General features: G+C 42.8%; 1 protein-coding gene across 2 annotated transcripts in view; it reads right to left on the bottom strand.

The window, feature by feature from the left end:
- The window catches only part of LOC124035531 (protein unc-13 homolog C-like), a 242,289-nt gene that overhangs the window by 62,484 nt on the left and 158,858 nt on the right, over positions 1–20,947 (bottom strand). For both annotated transcript variants that reach the window (XM_046348989.1, XM_046348988.1), the window contains 4 exons: positions 12,810–12,933; positions 11,541–11,600; positions 10,198–10,278; positions 6,937–7,084 (listed from right to left, as the gene is read on the bottom strand). In XM_046348989.1, the coding sequence (XP_046204945.1) occupies positions 6,937–7,084; positions 10,198–10,278; positions 11,541–11,600; positions 12,810–12,933 (413 nt within the window). The remainder of the gene's footprint in view (positions 1–6,936; positions 7,085–10,197; positions 10,279–11,540; positions 11,601–12,809; positions 12,934–20,947) is intronic.

The following is a 20,947-nucleotide window of genomic DNA, read 5'->3' on the forward strand; positions in this document are numbered from 1 at the left end:
GTAACATAGACAGAACAGCCAGATGTGGGGGTAGTAACATAGACAGAACAGCCAGATGTGGGGGTGGTAACACAGACAGGACAGCCAGATGTGGGGGTGGTAACACAGACAGGACAGCCAGATGTGGGGGTAGTAACACAGACAGAACAGCCAGATGTGGGGGTAGTAACATAGACAGGACAGCCAGATGTGGGGTAGTAACATAGACAGTAACATAGACAGAACAGCCAGACGTGGGGGTAGTAACATAGACAGAACAGCCAGACATGGGGGTGGGGGTAGTAACATAGACAGAACAGCCAGACATGTGGGTAGTAACATAGACAGAACAGCCAGATGTGGGGGTGGTAACACAGGGGTAGTAACATAGACAGAACAGCCAGACGTGGGGGTAGTGGGGGTAGTAACATAGACAGAGCCAGATGTGGGGGTGGTAACACAGACAGGACAGCCAGATGTGGGGGTAGGACAGAACAGCCAGATGTGGGGACAGTAACATAGACAGAACAGCCAGATGTGGGGGTAGTAACATAGACAGAACAGCCAGATGTGGGGTAGTAACATAGACAGAACAGCCAGATGTGGGGGTAGTAACATAGACAGGACAGCCAGATGTGGGGTAGTAACATAGACAGGACAGCCAGATGTGGGGTAGTAACACAGACAGAACAGCCAGACGTGGGGTAGTAACATAGACAGGACAGCCAGACATGGGGGTAGTAACATAGACAGAACAGCCAGACGTGGGGGTAGTAACATAGACAGAACAGCCAGACATGGGGGTGGTAACATAGACAGAACAGCCAGACATGGGGGTGGTAACATAGACAGAACAGCCAGACATGGGGGTGGTAACATAGACAGAAGAGCCAGACGTGGGGGTAGTAACATAGACAGAGGGCAAGATGTGGGGGTAGTAACACAGACAGAACAGCCAGACGTGGGGGTAGTAACATAGACAGAACAGCCAGACGTGGGGGTAGTAACATAGACAGAACAGCCAGACGTGGGGTAGTAACACAAGCAGAAAAGACAGACGTGGGGTAGTAACATAGATAGAAATGACAGACTTGGGGGTAGTAACACAGACAGAGCAGCCAGACGTGGGGGTAATAACATAGACAGAACAGCCAGACGTGGGGGGTAACATAACATAACATAAACAGAACAGTCAGACGTGGGGGTAATAACATAGACAGAACAGCCAGACGTGGGGGTAGTAACATAGACAGAACAGCCAGACGTGGGGGTAGTAACATAGACAGAACAGCCAGACGTGGGGGTAGTAACATAGACAGAACAGCCAGACGTGGGGGTAGTAACATAGACAGAACAGCCAGACGTGGGGTAGTAACATAGACAGAACAGCCAGACGTGGGGGTAGTAACACAAGCAGAAAAGACAGACGTGGGGTAGTAACATAGATAGAAATGACAGACTTGGGGGTAGTAACACAGACAGAGCAGCCAGATGTGGGGGTAATAACATAGACAGAACAGCCAGACGTGGGGGTAATAACATAGACAGAACAGCCAGACGTGGGGGTAATAACATAGACAGAACAGCCAGACGTGGGGGTAGTAACATAGACAGAACAGTCAGAAGTGGGGGTAATAACATAGACAGAACAGCCAGACGTGGGGGTAATAACATAGACAGAACAGCCAGACGTGGGGGTAGTAACATAGACAGAACAGCCAGACGTGGGGGTAGTAACATAGACAGAACAGCCAGACGTGGGGGTAGTAACATAGACAGAACAGCCAGGCGTGGGGGTAGTAACATAGACAGAACAGCCAGACGTGGGGGTAGTAACATAGACAGAGGGCAAGATGTGGGGGTAGTAACACAGACAGAACAGCCAGACGTGGGGGGTAGTAACATAGACAGAACAGCCAGACGTGGGGGTAGTAAACATAGACAGAACAGCCAGATGTGGGGGTAATAATATAGACAGAGGGCAAGATGTGGAGGTAGTAACATACTGTAGACATATTTGTACTTTTGTTTGTGTGTCTGTTGTGTCATTAACAGCCTGGTTGATACGATTGACTCATCAAGGCATTAGTTTCAATTTAAGCTACTATATAAAATACTTGCTACAAAAAAAATCTCAATATATGGGGCATTGAACAGTCATCCTTGTGCAGACTCTGTCACGAGGATACATAATCATGGCTTCCAACACTCTACTCAGCAAACTGGATGCAGTCTATCACAGTGCCATCTGTTTTGTCACTAAAGCACCTTATACCACCCACCACTGCGACTTGTATGCTCTAGTCGGCTGGCCCTCACTACATATTCGTCGCCAGACCCACTGGCTCCAGGTCATCTACAAGTCCATGCTAGGTAAAGCTCCGCCTTATCTCAGTTCACTGGTCACGATGGCAACACCCATCCGTAGCACGCGCTCCAGCAGGTGTATCTCACTGATCATCCCTAAAGCCAACACCTCATTTGGCCGCCTTTCGTTCCAGTACTCTGCTGCCTGTGACTGGAACGAACTGCAAAAATCGCTGAAGTTGGAGACTTTTATCTCCCTCACCAACTTCAAAAATCAGCTATCCGAGCAGCTAACCGATCGCTGCAGCTGTACATAGTCTATTGGTAAATAGCCCACCCATTGTCACCTACCTCATCCCCATACTGTTTTTATACTGTTTTTTCATTTATTTACTTTTCTGCTCTTTTGCACACCAATATCTATACCTGTACATGACCATCTGATCATTTATCACTCCAGTGTTAATCTGCAAAATTGTATTATTCGCCTACCTCCTCATGCCTTTTGCACACATTGTAGACTGCCCATTTTTTTTCTACTGTGTTATTGACTTGTTAATTGTTTACTCCATGTGTAACTCTGTGTTGTCTGTTCACACTGCTATGCTTTATTTTGGCCAGGTCGCAGTTGCAAATGAGAACTTGTTCTCAACTAGCCTACCTGGTTAAATAAAGGTGAAATAAATAAAAATATAATCAATAGAATATATTTTCTGGTACTGTCTACCTGTGGCTTGCTTTTGGAGTCAGGTCCAGGAATGATTGTTATGTCATAATATCAGGGTTCAGATGGAACTGCAAACTGTATTGTTAGGGGATCTGAAAAACCACCATCAGTCAATGAGAAATATCATTATTTTTTATTTTTTATTTAACTAGGCAAGTCAGTTAAGAACAAATTCTTATTTTCAATGACGGCCTAGGAACAGTGGCCTGTTCAGGGGCAGAATGACAGATTTGTACCGTGTCAGCTCAGGGATTTGTACTTGCAAACTTCCGGTTACTAGTCCAACACTCTAACCACTAGGCTACCCTGACGCCCCGGCAGTATCAGTAGAAATGTTCTATATCAGCGTAAAATGGAGGGATTTATTGTAAAAGGAAATATTAAAATGGCGTTATACTGGGAAAGATGGGTTGTTCTGTGGACAACGGAGGGTTGGAGTTAAGATCAGAATGGTGGATTGGCCGCTGTGGGTGAAAATCCAGCACTTAATATATGTAGAATTATTTAACTACAGGCACTGTAGATGTGAGTTAAAATAGCTGTAGCAGTAGAATATTTATTGTCCGTTAGTTTACTCCAATCAGGTTAGGATGGTAGGATCTCTAGTTTACTCCAATCAGGCTAGGGATGGTAGGATCGCTAGTTTACTCCAATCAGGCTAGGGATGGTAGGATGGGAAGTATATAAAATGATCTAGTATTCAGCGATAAAAAACAACACAATGTCAAATACAGGTAGCCTAGTCAAATACAGGTAGCCTAGTCAAATACAGGTAACCTAGTCAAATGCGAGAATTCCAGTACCGGTCCGTCTGTAGCCAAATGTAGTTGCTGCTCATTCCGTTGGACAGAAAATTGCTTAATGGTTAAAAAAAGTAATACAAGTAAGACCATAGAGACACATACCAGCTCTACTAGTAGTACTGCTACTACCAGCAGTACTACACCTGCACCTGTCGACGACACAAGTTGCTCTGCTTCCACAAGCACATCCAATGGATACACACACACGATAGCATACGCAATATGCAGACACGTACACATGGATTTTGTACTGTATATACAGTTGAAGTCAAAAGTTTATATACACCTTAGCCAAATTTTCACCATTCCTGACATTTAATCCTAATAAAAATGTCCTGTCTTAGGTCAGTTAGGATCACCACTTTATTTTAAGAACGTGAAATGTCTGAATAATAATAGAGATAATGATTTATTTCAGCTTTATTTCTTTCATCACATTCCCAGTGGGTCAGAAGTGTACATACACTCAATTAGTATTTGGTAGCATTGGCTTAAAATGGTTTAACTTGGGTCAAACAATTCAGGTAGACTTCCACAAGCTTCCCACAATAAGTTGGGTGAATTTGGCCCATTCCTCCTGGCAGAGCTGGTGTAACTGAGGCAGGTTTGTAGGCCTCCTTGCTCAAAAACGCTTTTTTACATAGGATTAAGGTCAGGGCTTTGTGATGGCCACTCCAATACCTTGACTTTGTTATCCTTAAGCCATTTTGCCACAACTTTGGAAGTATGCTAGGGGTCAATGTCCATTTGGAAGACCCATTTGTGACCAAGCTTTAACTTCCTGACTGATGTCTTGAGATGTTGCTTCAATATATCCACATAATGTTCCTTCCTCATGATGCCATCTATTTTGTGAAGTGCACCAGTCCCTCCTGCAGCAAAGCACCACCACAACATGATGCTGCTATCCCCGTGCTTCACAGTTGGGATGGCGTTCTTCGGCTTGCAAGCCTCCCCCTTTATCCTCCAAACATAACGATGGTCATTATGGCCAAACAGTTCTATTTTTGTACGATTTTGTACGAAAAGTATGATCATTGTCCCCATGTGCAGTTGCAAACCGTAGTCTGGCTTTTTTATGGCGGTTTTGGAGCAGTGGCTTCTTCCTTGCTGAGCGGCCTTTCAGGTTATGTCGATATAGGACTCTTTTTCGTTTTACTGTGTATATAGATCCTTTTGTACCTGTTCCCTCCAGATTCTTCACAAGGTTATTTGCTGTTGTTCTGAGATTGATTTGCACTTCTCGCACCAAAGTACATTAATCTCTAGGAGACAGAATGCGTCTCCTTCCTGAGCTGTATGACAGCTGCGTCGTCCCATGGTGTTCATGCTTGTGTACTATTGTTTGTACAGATGAACGGGGTACCTTCAGGCATTTGGAAATTGCTCCCAAGGATGAACCAGACTTGTGGAGGTCTACAATTTTATTTCTGAGGTCTTGGCTGGTTTCCATCATTTTCCCATGATGTCAAGCAAAGAGGCACTGAGTTTGAAAGTAGACCTTGAAATATATTCACAGGTACACCTCCAATTGACTCAAATGATGTCAATTAGCCTATCAGAAGCTTCTAAAGCCATAACATAATTTTCTGGAATCTTCCAAACTGTTTAAAAATTACTGTTTTAAAATGACTTGGCATTAAGTAGATGTCCTAACCGACTTGCCAAAACAATGGTTTGTTAACAAGAAATTTGTGGAGTGTTGAAAAAGTAGTCCACCCTAAGTGTATGTAAACATTTATTTGTAATAAATGTATTGTAATGTACGTTTGTGGCAGGCTTACAATGATGGCAAAACACAACATTTGAGAGTGCGCTGACCCTGGTGCTAGAGGGGGTACGCAGCTGGAGGTTGAATGTTTGAAGGGGTACGGGACTATAAAAGGTTCGTGCCCACAGCCCTAGATAGAACATCAGGTAGCTCTACTCTGTTAATTAAGAAAACAGAAAACCTACACTTCCACAGAGACACAGTAAAACACAGCATGGAACTGGGACAGAGAGAGCGACAGAGAGAGAGCGACAGAGAGAGAGCGACAGAGAGAGAGCGATAGAGAGAGAGAGACAGAGAGAGAGAGCGACAGAGAGAGAGAACGACAGAGAGAGAGAACGACAGAGAGAGAGCGACAGAGAGAGAGAGCGACAGAGAGAGAGAGCGACAGAGAGAAAGAGCGACAGAGAGAAAGAGCGACAGAGAGAGATTGAGTGAGAAAGAGAGAGAGAGTGACAGAGAGAGAGAGCAAAAGAGAGTGATTGAGAAAGAGAGAGAGAAGCAAGAGTAAAATAGAAAGAGAAAGGGATTGAAGGAGGCAGTAGATGACAAATGCAATTACTGCAATAACCATCTCACACGGTAAACTGAAGAGAAACCAAGCTGACATGGAAAAACACTGCAGCCCACTGTAAGAGGAGCAAGGATAACTATCACAGGGTCACAGGAGGTTGGTGGCACCTTAATTGGGGAGGATGGGCTCATAGTAATGGCTGTAATGGAATAAATGGAGTGGTATCCAACTCATCAAACACATGATACAATTCCCTTCATCCCATTCCAGTCATCAATTTGAGCCGTCCTCCCCTAACCAGCCTCCTGTGAGCAGGGCTAGGAAGTTAACTGAAATTCTAATTCCAATTTCCATCAATGCTTCTCTATGAGAAAGAATGGAATTGGAATTTCCTCCTGAATTGACTGAAATGGAATTGACCTAATTGACCTTAGGGTGAATATACTAGCGGAAGTGTCCTTAACTTGAGAGCTTTGGTTGCAAATTCTTACCTTGAGAGGTTTGGGTGCATATCTACTAGCTAAGTGTTCTTACCTTGAGAGGTTTGGGTGCATATCTACTAGCTAAGTGTTCTTACCTTGAGAGGTTTGGGTGCATATCTACTAGCTAAGTGTCCTTACCTTGAGAGGTTTGGGTGCATATCTACTAGCTAAGTGTCCTTACCTTGAGAGGTTTGGGTGCATATCTACTAGCTAAGTGTCCTTACCTTGAGAGGTTTGGGTGCATATCTACTAGCTAAGTGTTCTTACCTTGAGAGGTTTGGGTGCATATCTACTAGCTAAGTGTTCTTACCTTGAGAGGTTTGGGTGCATATCTACTAGCTAAGTGTTCTTACCTTGAGAGGTTTGGGTGCATATATACTTCTTGATCAAGGCATCAGTAGGCTGTGTGTAAAGGCTGAGAGCGTATTTGAGGGACTTGAGGTCAGGGCTCTTCTCAAGGAACGTCTTCTTCAGACCGTTTCCTCCGGCGTGGAAATATTGCTACGGAAGAGAGAGAGAGAGAAAGGAAAAAAGAAATAAGGAATGTCAGAGCCACTTTATTCACTGTCTTCAGTCTTCAGACCAGAAGGAGAACAGACATAGTCAGTACATTTAGCCTGCTTGTCTGTCCCGTAAAACAAAGATGCTGTATATGTATGTTAAAAGACTCCAAAGTGGTGCAGCGGTCGTAAGCACTGCATCTCAGTGCTAGAGGTGTCACTACAGACCCTGGTTCGATCCCGGGCTGTATCACAACCGGCCGTGATCGGAAGTCCCATCGGGCGGCGCACAATTGTCTCAGCGTTGTCCGGGTTATTAGGGGAGGGTTTTGTCTGGGTAGACCGTCATTGTAAAATAATAATTTGTTTTTAACTGGCTTGCCTAGTTAAATAAAGGTAAAATAAAAAATAAAAAATATATGTAGACAGACAGTTCCTTTTTCTTTTCTGGGATAGTCACCTGTTGAAGTGTCCTGGAGGTAGGACTACTTTTTTAGAATTGTCCCCCCAGTTGAGCACCTGGTTACCCTTTTTGTTAAAGCTGGGCTGGAGTTTACTTGGGTAAGCTTTCATTCACCATATTCATTTTAATGTTGGTTCCTCAGATCAGATTGAAAACATACATGTTCATGTACCTTTAAGTCTTCTGACCAGACTGACTGTATAGGAGACTGTGTGGGAGAGATAATAAGCATGTTTGCTTATGTAACAGCTGTCAAACTGCTTGTTTAACAATACATCTTCCTCCCTCCTAAAGTCTGCTACTTGATCTCGGGTCCTCTGTCTTGCAAACACTTGACAACACCTTAGCCAGCTACACCACTGAAAAAGCTAGCAATTCAAGGCATTTCAATCTGAGGAGTGAGGTTACCAATCAAACTCGGGTACACTCAGACCAGATAGAACACGTACAGAGTTAATGTACTTTTCACATCTTCAGACCAGACTGCGTGGAAGACTGTGTGGGAGAGGTAATAACTACTGTATGTATGCTCATCCAGGCTGGCAGCAGTAGGCCTAATAAAAATGTACTCTGTACTGTTGCATTAAGACAGAGAATAATTGCTTAAAGCCCTGCCACATACACACACTCCATCCCTCATAAACTCTAACACCTCACTGGAGTTCATGAGTTCATAGGTCATCCTCCATTGGCTCTGGAAGAAGAAAGTAATGTTCAGATATAATCCAGTCAGTGATGCATTATGGAATATCGGATACAGACTGAAAACAGGGGGTGAGTCAATGAGCCAAAGCTGCTCAGAGTAAATGATCCTAAGCGCTGTAGCTCTGTGTTCCAAATGACATCCTATTACCTATAGCAAACTACTTCTGATCAAAAGTAGTGTCCTACATGGGGTATACAGTGTCATTTGTGACTAAGCTCTGTAGCTCTGCTGCCTCGGCAGAATAGGCACAACCTAGATTCACTCTGAAGATACCGTAGGTGTTGATGAGGGAAGAATGGCAGAGAAACCATCAAAGACATGTCCAACACAACACCAACTCCAAGAGCTAGTCCACACAACACCAACTCCAAGAGCTAGTCCACACAACACCAACTCCAAGAGCTAGTCCACACAACACCAACTCCAAGAGCTAGTCCACACAACTCCAAGAGCTAGTCCACACAACACCAACTCCAAGAGCTAGTCCACACAACACCAACTCCAAGAGCTAGTCCACACAATACCAACTCCAAGAGCTAGTCCACACAACACCAACTCCAAGAGCTAGTCCACACAACACCAAGAGCTAGTCCACACAACACCAACTCCAAGAGCTAGTCCACACAACACCAACTCCAAGAGCTAGTCCACACAACACCAACTCCAAGAGCTAGTCCACACAACACCAACTCCAAGAGCTAGTCCACACAACACCAACTCCTAGAGCTAGTCCACACAACACCAAGAGCTAGTCCACACAACACCAACTCCAAGAGCTAGTCCACACAACACCAACTCCAAGAGCTAGTCCACACAACACCAACTCCAAGAGCTAGTCCACACAACACCAACACCAAGAGCTAGTCCACACAACACTAACTCCAAGAGCTAGTCCACACAACACCAACTCCAGAGCTAGTCCACACAACACCTCCAAGAGCTAGTCCACACAACACCAACTCCAAGAGCTAGTCCACACAACACCAACTCCAAGAGCTAGTCCACACAACACCAACTCCAAGAGCTAGTCCACACAACACCAACTCCAAGAGCTAGTCCACACAACACCAACTCCATCCCTATCTATTTCTCTTCCTCCCTCTCTCTTTCTTCCCCTCCCCTCCCCTCTCTCTCCTTCATTACTGAAGGCATAAAGTCTTTAACCAGTCCTGCATTCAACCTGTGTATCTCCGCTAGTCTCTCTCCCCCATCTCTCCCCCCTCCCTACGTCTCTCTCCCCCTCACTTCCTTTAAGTATTTAATCAGTCCTGCATTCAGCCTATGTATTTCTTCCACCTAAAGGTATTACTTAACTGTGATTGGCCAGAGTCTCCTGGAAGCATTACTGAACTCCTCTAATTGGACGTTCTCCTCGGAATACTGGTGGAGAGAATTCCACAGCATGACGGATCTAAACAGGGAGCTGGTGTCCATGGAGATGCAGGAATCAATTAGCTTCTGTTTCAGGGCGCTGCGTCGAGTGTTCACACAGACCCTGGTCTGAACTCCTGTCTGTGTCCCAAATAGCACCCACAGGGCTCTGGTCAAAATACTGCACTATGTACTGACTGCATCGACTCCTCTCAGCACCACTACTCCTCTTAAAGACCTTACAACCCTACTACCCTGTTAAAACAGTCACCACTCTACAAGGATCCTTTAGGTAAACTCTCTTTACAACCCTACTACCCTGTTAAAACCCTGTCCATCTCTCAACATTAGAGAAAGGTAGGCATCGATGGTTAGAGGGAGAAAGGAATGAGGGTAGGGATGGAAGGTGAAGGGGAGGGAGGTATGGAGGAGGCATGGATGGATTGAGAGAGGAATTGATGGAGGGATGGGAGGGATGGATGGAAAGAGAGCGGGATGGTGGGTTAGACGGATGGAGGGAGAGACAGATGGAGGGGGGGAGAGAGGGATAGATAGAGCGAAGGCTCTCCATTACCTTGATGGTGGGAAGGACAAGGTCCATGGCTGCGCACTGTCTTGGTGTCAGGCTACGGGCTTCCTCTCTGATCACATGGTCCTAGAGCGGAGAGAATAGAAAGAGATAGATTCATCAAAACATGTTTCCATAACATTCCTCTTGGAGAGGACACACACACACACACACACACACACACACACACACACACACACACACACACACACACACACACACACACACACACACACACACACACACACACACACACACACACACACACACACACACACACACACACACACACACACACACACACACACACACACACACACACACGTCATATGTCTGCATATGATAAGTTTGCTATGTACATTGTAATGGAAAACTGTAATTTAAATGTTCATTTTAGGTATCATCAACTGTAAAAATGAGAGCATTGTGGGGAAATTGCTGTATTTCAAAATTGCTGTATTTCAAATGGTACTGTAATTACACCCAGAATACAGTACCACTAGTGGGTGTATGGTATAGTTGTTCCTTGCTTATTAACACATTTTGAGGCGTACTGTAATATATAAAAATACATAGTTTTACTCGCCACCGAGCTGCCTGTAAATTACTGTCAAATTCATGGCAACCCCTTTACTGTGTATTATTAATGTGGTTCCTGAGATGGTAAACACATTGTGAGATCTGATCATTTGATTCAGCAGGAGAATACAGCAAAACAGTACAGACATCGACAGTACAGTTGCTTGCAAATTGCTGCTCAACCGTATCACAGACACAATACTGTCTCCCTATCCTTCTGCTGTGCTTCTTGGAACATGAAATGAGACTAGTGACTGTGATCAAAGAGTGTGACTGTGGGAAGATCTTTTAATTTAGGAGCGGAGATACAGGGACTTCATTAAAAACATCTGTGTTACAGATGGATTGGAAAGCAACCACGATTACGTAATATGATGAAGACTTGGCCAGTTTAGTCATGGGTTTATAGCATGAAGTGAAGTTGCATGACTAGGGTAGGAGTGGGCTGTTTTAGCAGAGATGACCTCAATCTGGATGGAATCACTATGAGAACTAACCAACTAACACAGATCTACTGCTCTGGAGGATGTACGTTGTGGAGTGTGTGGGACTCTGACTTTTGATAATCACAACAGTGTGTGTGCATGTTTGTGTTTACTGTAGCTGTGCTCTGACAGACTAGAGATTGCAAAAACCCAGAACTGCCTATTAAACTCTGTTTTTATCACTCACTCACTCACTCACTCACTCACTCACTCACTCACTCACTCACTCACTCACTCACTCACTCACTCACTCACTCACTCACTCACGGTGTGCCCCAGACCTACCTTGAGTTTGGATAGCTGTCCCAGGTCCTTGGCAGCACTGAAAATCATCTGGGCTCCTTGCTGTGAGGAGAAAAGACAGACAGGGTTATACCCTATATACACACCTTTTAAGCACTTTCATGCTGAATATAACGTGAAAGGAAACACAAAGGTGGTACAGTAGAGGATGTTGTTTTTGATGTGTGTGTGTATTTCTAGGGGGTTTAGGGTTAAGGTCAGAATTAGTGTTAGAATTAAGTTTAGGGTTAGGGTTAAGGTTAGATTTTGAGGTAAAGGTTAGGGTTGTGGTTAGGGGTTAGGGAAAATATAATTTTGATCAGGACAGAATTGTGTCTCCCCACAAGGTTAGTTATACAAGACTGTGTGTGTGTGTGTGTTTGAGAACATCCCTTCTGGGTGTTGTCAGCCTTGTCAGTGTTGCCTGTTGGAAAAGCAGGTTTGCCTTTTCATTCCTCTATCCAGGCTTCACTAACATTTCCTGCATGACTGACACATAAAGAGAGAAGGAGACACCATCTTGTCCGGACTTTGTAAATATCCTCTATGGTGCATCTGTGTTTTGTACATATTTGTGTGTGGGAGTGTGTCGTTGTATGCACATTTACAGACTAGAGGATATTCCAGCCAGAGGTAGGTCATGGAGTGTTGCAGATACTGGGCTGTAGTGATTTTTCCGTTATATCGTTTTTTGTTTCAGTCCTGGGAGACCAGATAGTAGGTAGAATTGAGCCCAGCTCTGATATTGGCCAATTATCTCATTTGGTTCCTGCTGGGGGCAAGTAAACACTTCAGTACCTGTAGCTCACCAGAATCACAGCTACCTACTTCTGCTCCACTGTAAGAGGTTCTCCCATCATGGTTAGATGGTTACAGTGGTCAGTGAGAGGTGTGAGGACTATCTGTGTGTGTGTGTGTGTGTGCGTGTGCGTGTGCATGTGTGCGTGTGCGTGTACGTGCGTGCACATGTGTTTATATATATAATCTTACAGCCTGGAAATTGAGAGGTGGTAAGACTATCATTCTCTCAATGGTGTTGAATGTGTGTTTGGTGTGTGTGTGTGTGTGTGTGTGTGTGTGTGTGTGTGTGTGTGTGTGTGTGTGTGTGTGTGTGTGTGTGCGTGTGCGTGTACGTGCGTGCACATGTGTTTATATATATAATCTTACAGCCTGGAAATTGAGAGGTGGTAAGACTATCATTCTCTCAATGGTGTTGAATATGTGTTTGGTGTGTGTGTGTGTGTGTTTGGTGTGTATAACATAGCATCTTACATTCTGGTCATTGAGAGGTGGTAAGACTATCATTCTCTCAATAGTGATGAGGACGATCTTCCACAGTTCCTTCAGGACTCGTTTCAACACCGTCTTCTCACAGATCTTTGCAAATAAAATCAAACTGCAAAGCAGAGCAGAGCAGAGACAGAGCAGAGAGACAGAGCAGAGAGAGAGAGCAGAGAGAGACAGAGCAGAGACAGAGATAGAGATAGAGACAAAGATAGAGACAGAGCAGAGAGAGACAGAGCAGAGAGAGACAGAGATAGAGATAGAGACAAAGACAGAGCAGAACCAACAGTCTAAGTCAGATGTAAAACCACAGCAGAAACACAATCATTAGACTTTCAAATCAACATTTTTGAGATGTTTTGAGATCTCTATAGTAGTCTAATGTCAAGATGAAACCCCATCTCACGACATCTGTTGTGTAGATTCAGCTATATGCCTCCAGCCCAGAGATAAAAATAGAGTAAACCAGGAAAAACAGGGAATTAGACCGTGCTTATCTTTGCAATGTATTTGTGATGAAGGCGTAAGGCTGGATTTACACAACGGAGGTTGTGGGATGTGTTTTAATCTAAAAATTAGATTACTTTAGAGGTCTGAAAACGTTTGAGAAACTTTCATTTATGAATGAAATGTCCCTTTAACAACGTTACAGATACGTCACATACGTCACAGGGCCTATAGGAAGACACCAGGATCAAACACAATCAAGGGTGAAGTTCAAAAGCCATGATATGTGGAATAAATGCATCAGCTTCACGTGATAATCCCAGTGAACGGAAAACCTTGGTTGAGGATTTCGTTTAGCATATTATTAAGAGGATTCTACCGTAATACCCCATTGGCCTCGATGTTGCCGTGAGTGTCTGAGAGAGAATCACACAGCTTCTGCGATGGATGTCAGAGTAGAGAAGATAGTGTTGGAATACATACAGCTTCCTGTTGAATACTGGATTGAATATCAATATGGATGTTGCCAGTCTGAAGTAGAGAAACACCTACAACAATAACAAACACACAAAGGCTCGCACGCACTCACACACACCTAAATATACTGAGAAACACAAGCACTAACTAAATACAGAGACACAAAGGCTCGCACGCACTCACACACACCTAAATATACGTAGAAACACAAGCCCTAACTAAATACAGAGACACAAAGGCTCGCACGCACTCACACACACCTAAATATACTGAGAAACACAAGCACTAACTAAATACAGAGACACAAAGGCTCGCACGCACTCACACACACCTAAATATACTGAGAAACACAAGCCCTAACTAAATACAGAGACACGAATGACACACGCAGATGCACATACACAAAAACTGTACATGTTTTTAATATAATAATATATGCCATTTAGCAGACGCTTTTATCCAAAGCGACTTACAGTCATGTGTGCATACATTCTACGTATGGGTGGTCCCGGGATCGAACCCACTACCCTGGCGTTACAAGCGCCATGCTCTACCAACTGAGCTACACAGGACCACGCATGTGTGTGTGTCAGTTTCCGTATTTTTGTGTATGTGCTCCTCTACCGCAGGGGGAGTGGTAACATCAGTATTGATATTGAATCCAGTGTATCCATAACACCTCCAGACTGACTCATTATGATGCGGAAAAGAGCCATATCATCCTGCCTTTCCACAGCATGGACCTACTCTAGACCTACTAGGACTGGGATGATCAACTAGACTCTTGAATTGATGGTCAGGGAACATTATTACAAATCATTTGTAGACTGCAAATTGGCTGCGAGAAGCCAAAACAGATACAATATTTAACTGAAACATAATAATATCAAACCTTGCTTACATTAATATACAATCACATATACAGCTAACTGCCACGATAATGGAAACACTTGAATAAATTAGGGATACAAAGTATATCGAAAGCAGGTGCTTCCACAAGGTAGCCTAGTGTTTAGAGCGTTGGACTAGTAAACCGGAAGGTTGCAAGTTCAAATCCCAGAGCTGACAAGGTACAAATCTGTCGTTCTACCCCTGAACAGGCAGTTAACCCACTGTTCCTAAGAATTTGTTCTTAACTGACTTGCCTAGTAAAATAAAGGTACAATAAAAAAACAGGTGTGGTTCCTGAGTTAATTAAGCAATTAATATCCCATCATGCTTAGGGTCATGTATAAAAATGATTGGCTGGCTATTATTTTGGTTACCATGGCTTTGCCCCCAAAATATGACAATGACCCAATCCAAAGGACAAAAGTGGTCACTGAATGGTTTGATGTGCATGAAAATGATGTAAACCGTATGCCATGGCTTTCTCAGTCACCAAATCTCAACCCAATTGAACACTAAGGAGAGATTCTGGAGCGGCACCCGAGACAGCGTTATCCATCAGCATCAACAAAACACCAAATTATGGTATTTGTTGTGGAAGAATGGTATCGTATTCCTCCAATAGAGTTCTGGACACTATGAATCTATGCACGGTGCATTGAGGTTGTTCTGGCTCGTGGTGACCCAACACCCTGTTAAGACACTTTATGAATCTATGCACGGTGCATTGAGGTTGTTCTGGCTCGTGGTGACCCAACACCCTGTTAAGACACTTTATGAATCTATGCACGGTGCATTGAGGTTGTTCTGGCTCGTGGTGACCCAACACCCTGTTAAGACACTTTATGAATCTATGCAAGGTGCATTGAAGTTGTTCTGGCTCGTGGTGACCCAAAACCCTGTTAAGACACTTTATGTTTGTGTTTCCTTTAGTTTGGCAGTTACCTGTATCTCTATTATGTGAGGGAATACTTTGGTACAGATTTTCACAATTATTGTTATTAATGTTATTATTATTATTTTGCTCAGGAAAATTGAGGGGCCAATAGGCTGAGAATTGGGGAACCCTGTAGTAGTCGAGCTGGTTACCTAACCCAAGTCTCGAACTAGAGGGCTGCAGAGATCAGAGATCGGGTCCTGACAGAGACTACTGCTGGGCGGTGGACATTTATCTTGCTGCGGCTGGGAGCGGGCGGCCAGATCAGACAATTTTGGGGTTCAAATGTTTTTGTCGTCCCCAGATTATTTGGAAACGGTTGTCTTTCTGCTTTCTATGCTTTATTAGCCTACTTACTGTATTTCAAGCACATCTCTGTTGCATTATTCACACACTCAGAATACGCTGCATCAAGTTAAGTAGCCTCCCTCTCCTCTTCTAGTTGGGCGTGCAAGATCAAGTGTGCACCCCCTGATCAATCACAATTAATAAACGATTTATATATATATATATATATATATATATTTTTACCATCACTGTTAGTGCACCAACAAACTAGTGATATATATAATAATGATATATGTAATCATTTTTTATAATAATAACCCCCCCTACACAAACATCCCCCCAACTTCCCGCGACCAAGAAATTAACCCATTTCTTTGATATTTTTGTGCATTTTGATATTGCTTATAGGTTGCAAAATTGCGGTGACCATGGCTACTGTATGTGATCTGCGTCGTCACATAGGCCTGTGCCTGAAATAACATTCCAGGAATGCAGTTGGGTTCCGGACCAGTTCCTGCTATGGCAGGTAAAAGTCAGACATAAAGCCAGCCGATGTGGGCGGGTGCGATATGAAAAATCTGTGGGTTTGGGCGAAAGCAAGATGAATACATCAGTCCCATGCAGACCTCTAGCTCCAACCTCTAGGATAACTGGTTAACTGACCCAAAGCTCCAACCTCTAGGCTAACTGGTTAACTGACGCAAAGCTCCAACCTCTAGGCTAACTGGTTAACTGACGCAAAGCTCCAACCTCTAGGCTAACTGGTTAACTGACCCAAAGCTCCAACCACTAGGCTAACTGGTTAACTGACGCAAAGCTCCAACCTCTAGGCTAACTGGTTAACTGACGCAAAGCTCCAACCTCTAGGCTAACTGGTTAACTGACGCAAAGCTCCAACCTATAGGCTAACTGGTTAACTGACCCAAAGCTCCAACCTCTAGGCTAACTGGTTAACTAATCAAAGATCCAACCTCTAGGCTAACTGGTTAACTGACCCAAAGCTCCAACCTCTAGGCTAACTGGTCAACTGACCCAAAGCTCCAACCTCTAGGCTAACTGGTTAACTGACCCAAAGCTCCAACCTCTAGGATAACTGGTTAAGTAACCCAAAACTCCTCTAGGATAACTGGTTAACTAACTTAAAGCTACTCTAGGATAACTGGTTAACTAACTCAAAGCTCCTCTAGGATAACTGGTTAACTAACTCAAAGCTCCTCTAGGATAACTGGTTAAAAAACTCAAAGCTCCTCTATGATAACTGGTTAACTTACTCAAAGCTCCAGATCTAGGATAACTGGTTAACTTACTCAAAGCTCCAACCTCTATGTTAACTGGTTAACTAACTCAAAGCTCCAGATCTAGGATAACTGTTTAACTAACTCAAAGCTCCAACCTCTAGGATAACTGGTTAACTTACTCAAAGCTCCAACCTCTATGTTAACTGGTTAACTTACTCAAAGCTCCAACCTCTAGGATAACTGGTTAACTTACACAAAGCTCCTCTAGCTTAAATGGTTAACTAACTCAAAGCTCCTCTAGGATAACTGGTTAACTAACTCAAAGCTCCTCTAGAATAACTGGTTAACTTTCTCAAAGGTCCAACCTCTAGGATAACTGGTTAACTAACGAAAAGCTCCAATATCTAGGATAACTGGTTAACTAACTCAAAGCACCAACCTATAGTATAACTCATTAACTATCTAAAAGCTCATGTCTGATAACTGGTTAACTAACTCAAAGCTGCTCTAGGATAACTGGTTAACCAACTCAAAGCTCCAACCTCTAGGATAACTGGTTAACTAACTCAAAGCTTCTCTAGGATAACTGATTAACAAACACAAAGCTTCTCTCGGATAACTGGTTAACTAACTCAAATCTGCTCTATGATAACTGGTTAACAAACTCAAAGCTTCTTGAGGATAACTGGTTAACAAACTCAAAGCTCCTCTATGTTAACTGGTTAACTTACTCAAAGCTCCAACCTCTATGTTAACTGGTTAACAAACTCAAAGCTCCTCTAGGATAACTGGTTAACAAACTCAAAGCTTCTCTAGGATAACTGGTTAACTAACTCAAAGCTCCTCTAGGATAAGTGGTTAACTTACTCAAAGGTCCAACCTCTAGGATAACTGGTTAACTAACTAAAAGCTCCTCTAGGATAAGTGGTTAACTTACTCAAAGGTCCAAACTCTAGGATAACTGGTTAACTAACTAAAAGCTCCAATATCTAGGATAACTGGTTAACTCACTCAAAGCTTCTCTATGATAACTGGTTAACAAACTCAAAGCTTCTCTAGGAAAACTGGTTAACTAACTCAAAGCATCTCTAGGATAACTGGTTAACAAACTCAAAGCTTGTCTAGGATAACTGGATAACTAACTCAAAGCTTCTCTAGGATAACTGGTTAACTAACTCAAAGCTCCTCTAGGATAACTGGTTAACTAACTCAAAGCTCCTCTATGATAACTGGTTAACTAACTCAAAGCTGCTCTAGGATAACTGGTTAACCAACTCAAAGCTCCAACCTCTAGGATAACTGGTTTAACTAACTCAAAGCTCCTCTAGGATAACTGGTTAACTAACTCAAAGCTCCAACCTCTAGGATAACTGGTTAACTAACTCAAAGCTCCAACTTCTAGGATAACTGGTTAACAAACTCAAAGCTCCTCTAGGATAACTGGTTAACTCACTCAAAGCTTCTCTATGATAACTGGTTAACAAACTCAAAGCTTCTCTAGGATAACTGGTTAACTAACTCAAAGCTTCTCTAGGATAACTGGTTAACAAACTCAAAGCTTGTCTAGGATAACTGGTTAACTAACTCAAAGCTCCTCTAGGATAACTGGTTAACTAACTCAAAGCTCCTCTAGGATAACTGGTTAACTAACTCAAATGATAACTGGTTAACTAACTCAAAGTTAACAAACTGTTCAAAGCTGCTCTAGGATAACTGGTTAACCAACTCAAAGCTCCAACCTCTAGGATAACTGGTTTAACTAACTCTAGGATAAACTGGTTAACTAACTCAAAGCTCCTCTAGGATAACTGGTTAACAAACTCAAAGCTCCTCTAGGATAACCTCTAGGATAACTGGTTTAACTAACTAAGCTCCTCTAGGATAACTAACTCAAAGCTCCAACCTCTAGGATAACTGGTTAACTAACTCAAAGCTCCAACTTCTAGGATAACTGGTTAACAAACTCAAAGCTCCTCTAGGATAACTGGTTAACTCACTCAAAGCTTCTCTATGATAACTGGTTAACAAACTCAAAGCTTCTCTAGGATAACTGGTTAACTAACTCAAAGCTTCTCTAGGATAACTGGTTAACAAACTCAAAGCTTGTCTAGGATAACTGGATAACTAACTCAAAGCTCCTCTAGGATAACTGGTTAACTAACTCAAAGCTTCTCTATGATAACTGGTTAACAAACTCAAAGCTTCTCTAGGATAACTGGTTAACTAACTCAAAGCTCCTCTAGGATAACTGGTTAAAAAACTCAAAGCTCCTCTATGATAACTGGTTAACTTACTCAAAGCTCCAGATCTAGGATAACTGGTTAACTTACTCAAAGCTCCAACCTCTATGTTAACTGGTTAACTAACTCAAAGCTCCAGATCTAGGATAACTGTTTAACTAACTCAAAGCTCCAACCTCTAGGATAACTGGTTAACTTACTCAAAGCTCCAACCTCTATGTTAACTGGTTAACTTACTCAAAGCTCCAACCTCTAGGATAACTGGTTAACTTACTCAAAGCTCCTCTAGCTTAACTGGTTAACTAACTCAAAGCTCCTCTAGGATAACTGGTTAACTAACTCAAAGCTCCTCTAGAATAACTGGTTAACTTTCTCAAAGGTCCAACCTCTAGGATAACTGGTTAACTAACTAAAAGCTCCAATATCTAGGATAACTGGTTAACTAACTCAAAGCACCAACCTATAGTATAACTCATTAACTATCTAAAAGCTCATCTCTGATAACTGGTTAACTAACTCAAAGCTGCTCTAGGATAACTGGTTAACCAACTCAAAGCTCCATCCTCTAGGATAACTGGTTAACTAACTCAAAGCTTCTCTAGGATAACTGATTAACAAACTCAAAGCTTCTCTCGGATAACTGGTTAACTAACTCAAATCTGCTCTATGATAACTGGTTAACAAACTCAAAGCTTCTTGAGGATAACTGGTTAACAAACTCAAAGCTCCTCTATGTTAACTGGTTAACTTACTCAAAGCTCCAACCTCTAGGATAACTGGTTAACTTACTCAAAGCTCCTCTAGCTTAACTGGTTAACTTACTCAAAGCTCCAACCTCTATGTTAACTGGTTAACTAACTCAAAGCTCCAGATCTAGGATAACTGTTTAACTAACTCAAAGCTCCAACCTCTAGGATAACTGGTTAACTTACTCAAAGCTCCAACCTCTATGTTAACTGGTTAACTTACTCAAAACTCCAACCTCTAGGATAACTGGTTAACTTACTCAAAGCTCCTCTAGCTTAACTGGTTAACTAACTCAAAGCTCCTCTAGGATAACTGGTTAACTAATTCAAAGCTTCTCTAGGATAACTGGTTAACAAACTCAAAGCCTCTCTAGGATAACTGGTTAACAAACTCAAAGCTTCTCTAGGATAAATGGTTAACAAACTCAACGCTCTTCTAGGATAACTGGTTAACTAACTCAAAGCTCCTCTAGGATAACTGGTTAACTAACTAAAAGATCACCTCTGATAACTGGTTAACTAACTCAAAGCTGCTCTAGGATAACTGGTTAACCAACTCAAAGCTCCTCTAGGATAACTGGTTAACTAACTCAAAGCTCCAACCTCTAGGATAACTGGTTAACTAACTCAAAGCTCCTCTAGGATAACTGGTTAACTAACTCAAAGCTCCTCTTGGATAACTGGTAAACTAACTCAAAGCTCTTCTAGGATAACTGGTTAACTAAATCAAAGCTCCAGCCTCTAGGATAACTGGTTAACTAACTCAAAGCTCCTCTAGGTTAACTGGTTTACTAACTCAAAGCTCCAGATCTAGGATAACTGTTTAACTAACTCAAAGCTCCAACCTCTAGGATAACTAGTTAAC

This window comes from Oncorhynchus gorbuscha, linkage group LG05 (genome assembly GCF_021184085.1).
Source record: "Oncorhynchus gorbuscha isolate QuinsamMale2020 ecotype Even-year linkage group LG05, OgorEven_v1.0, whole genome shotgun sequence".
In the NCBI taxonomy this organism is placed as follows: domain Eukaryota; kingdom Metazoa; phylum Chordata; class Actinopteri; order Salmoniformes; family Salmonidae; genus Oncorhynchus; species Oncorhynchus gorbuscha.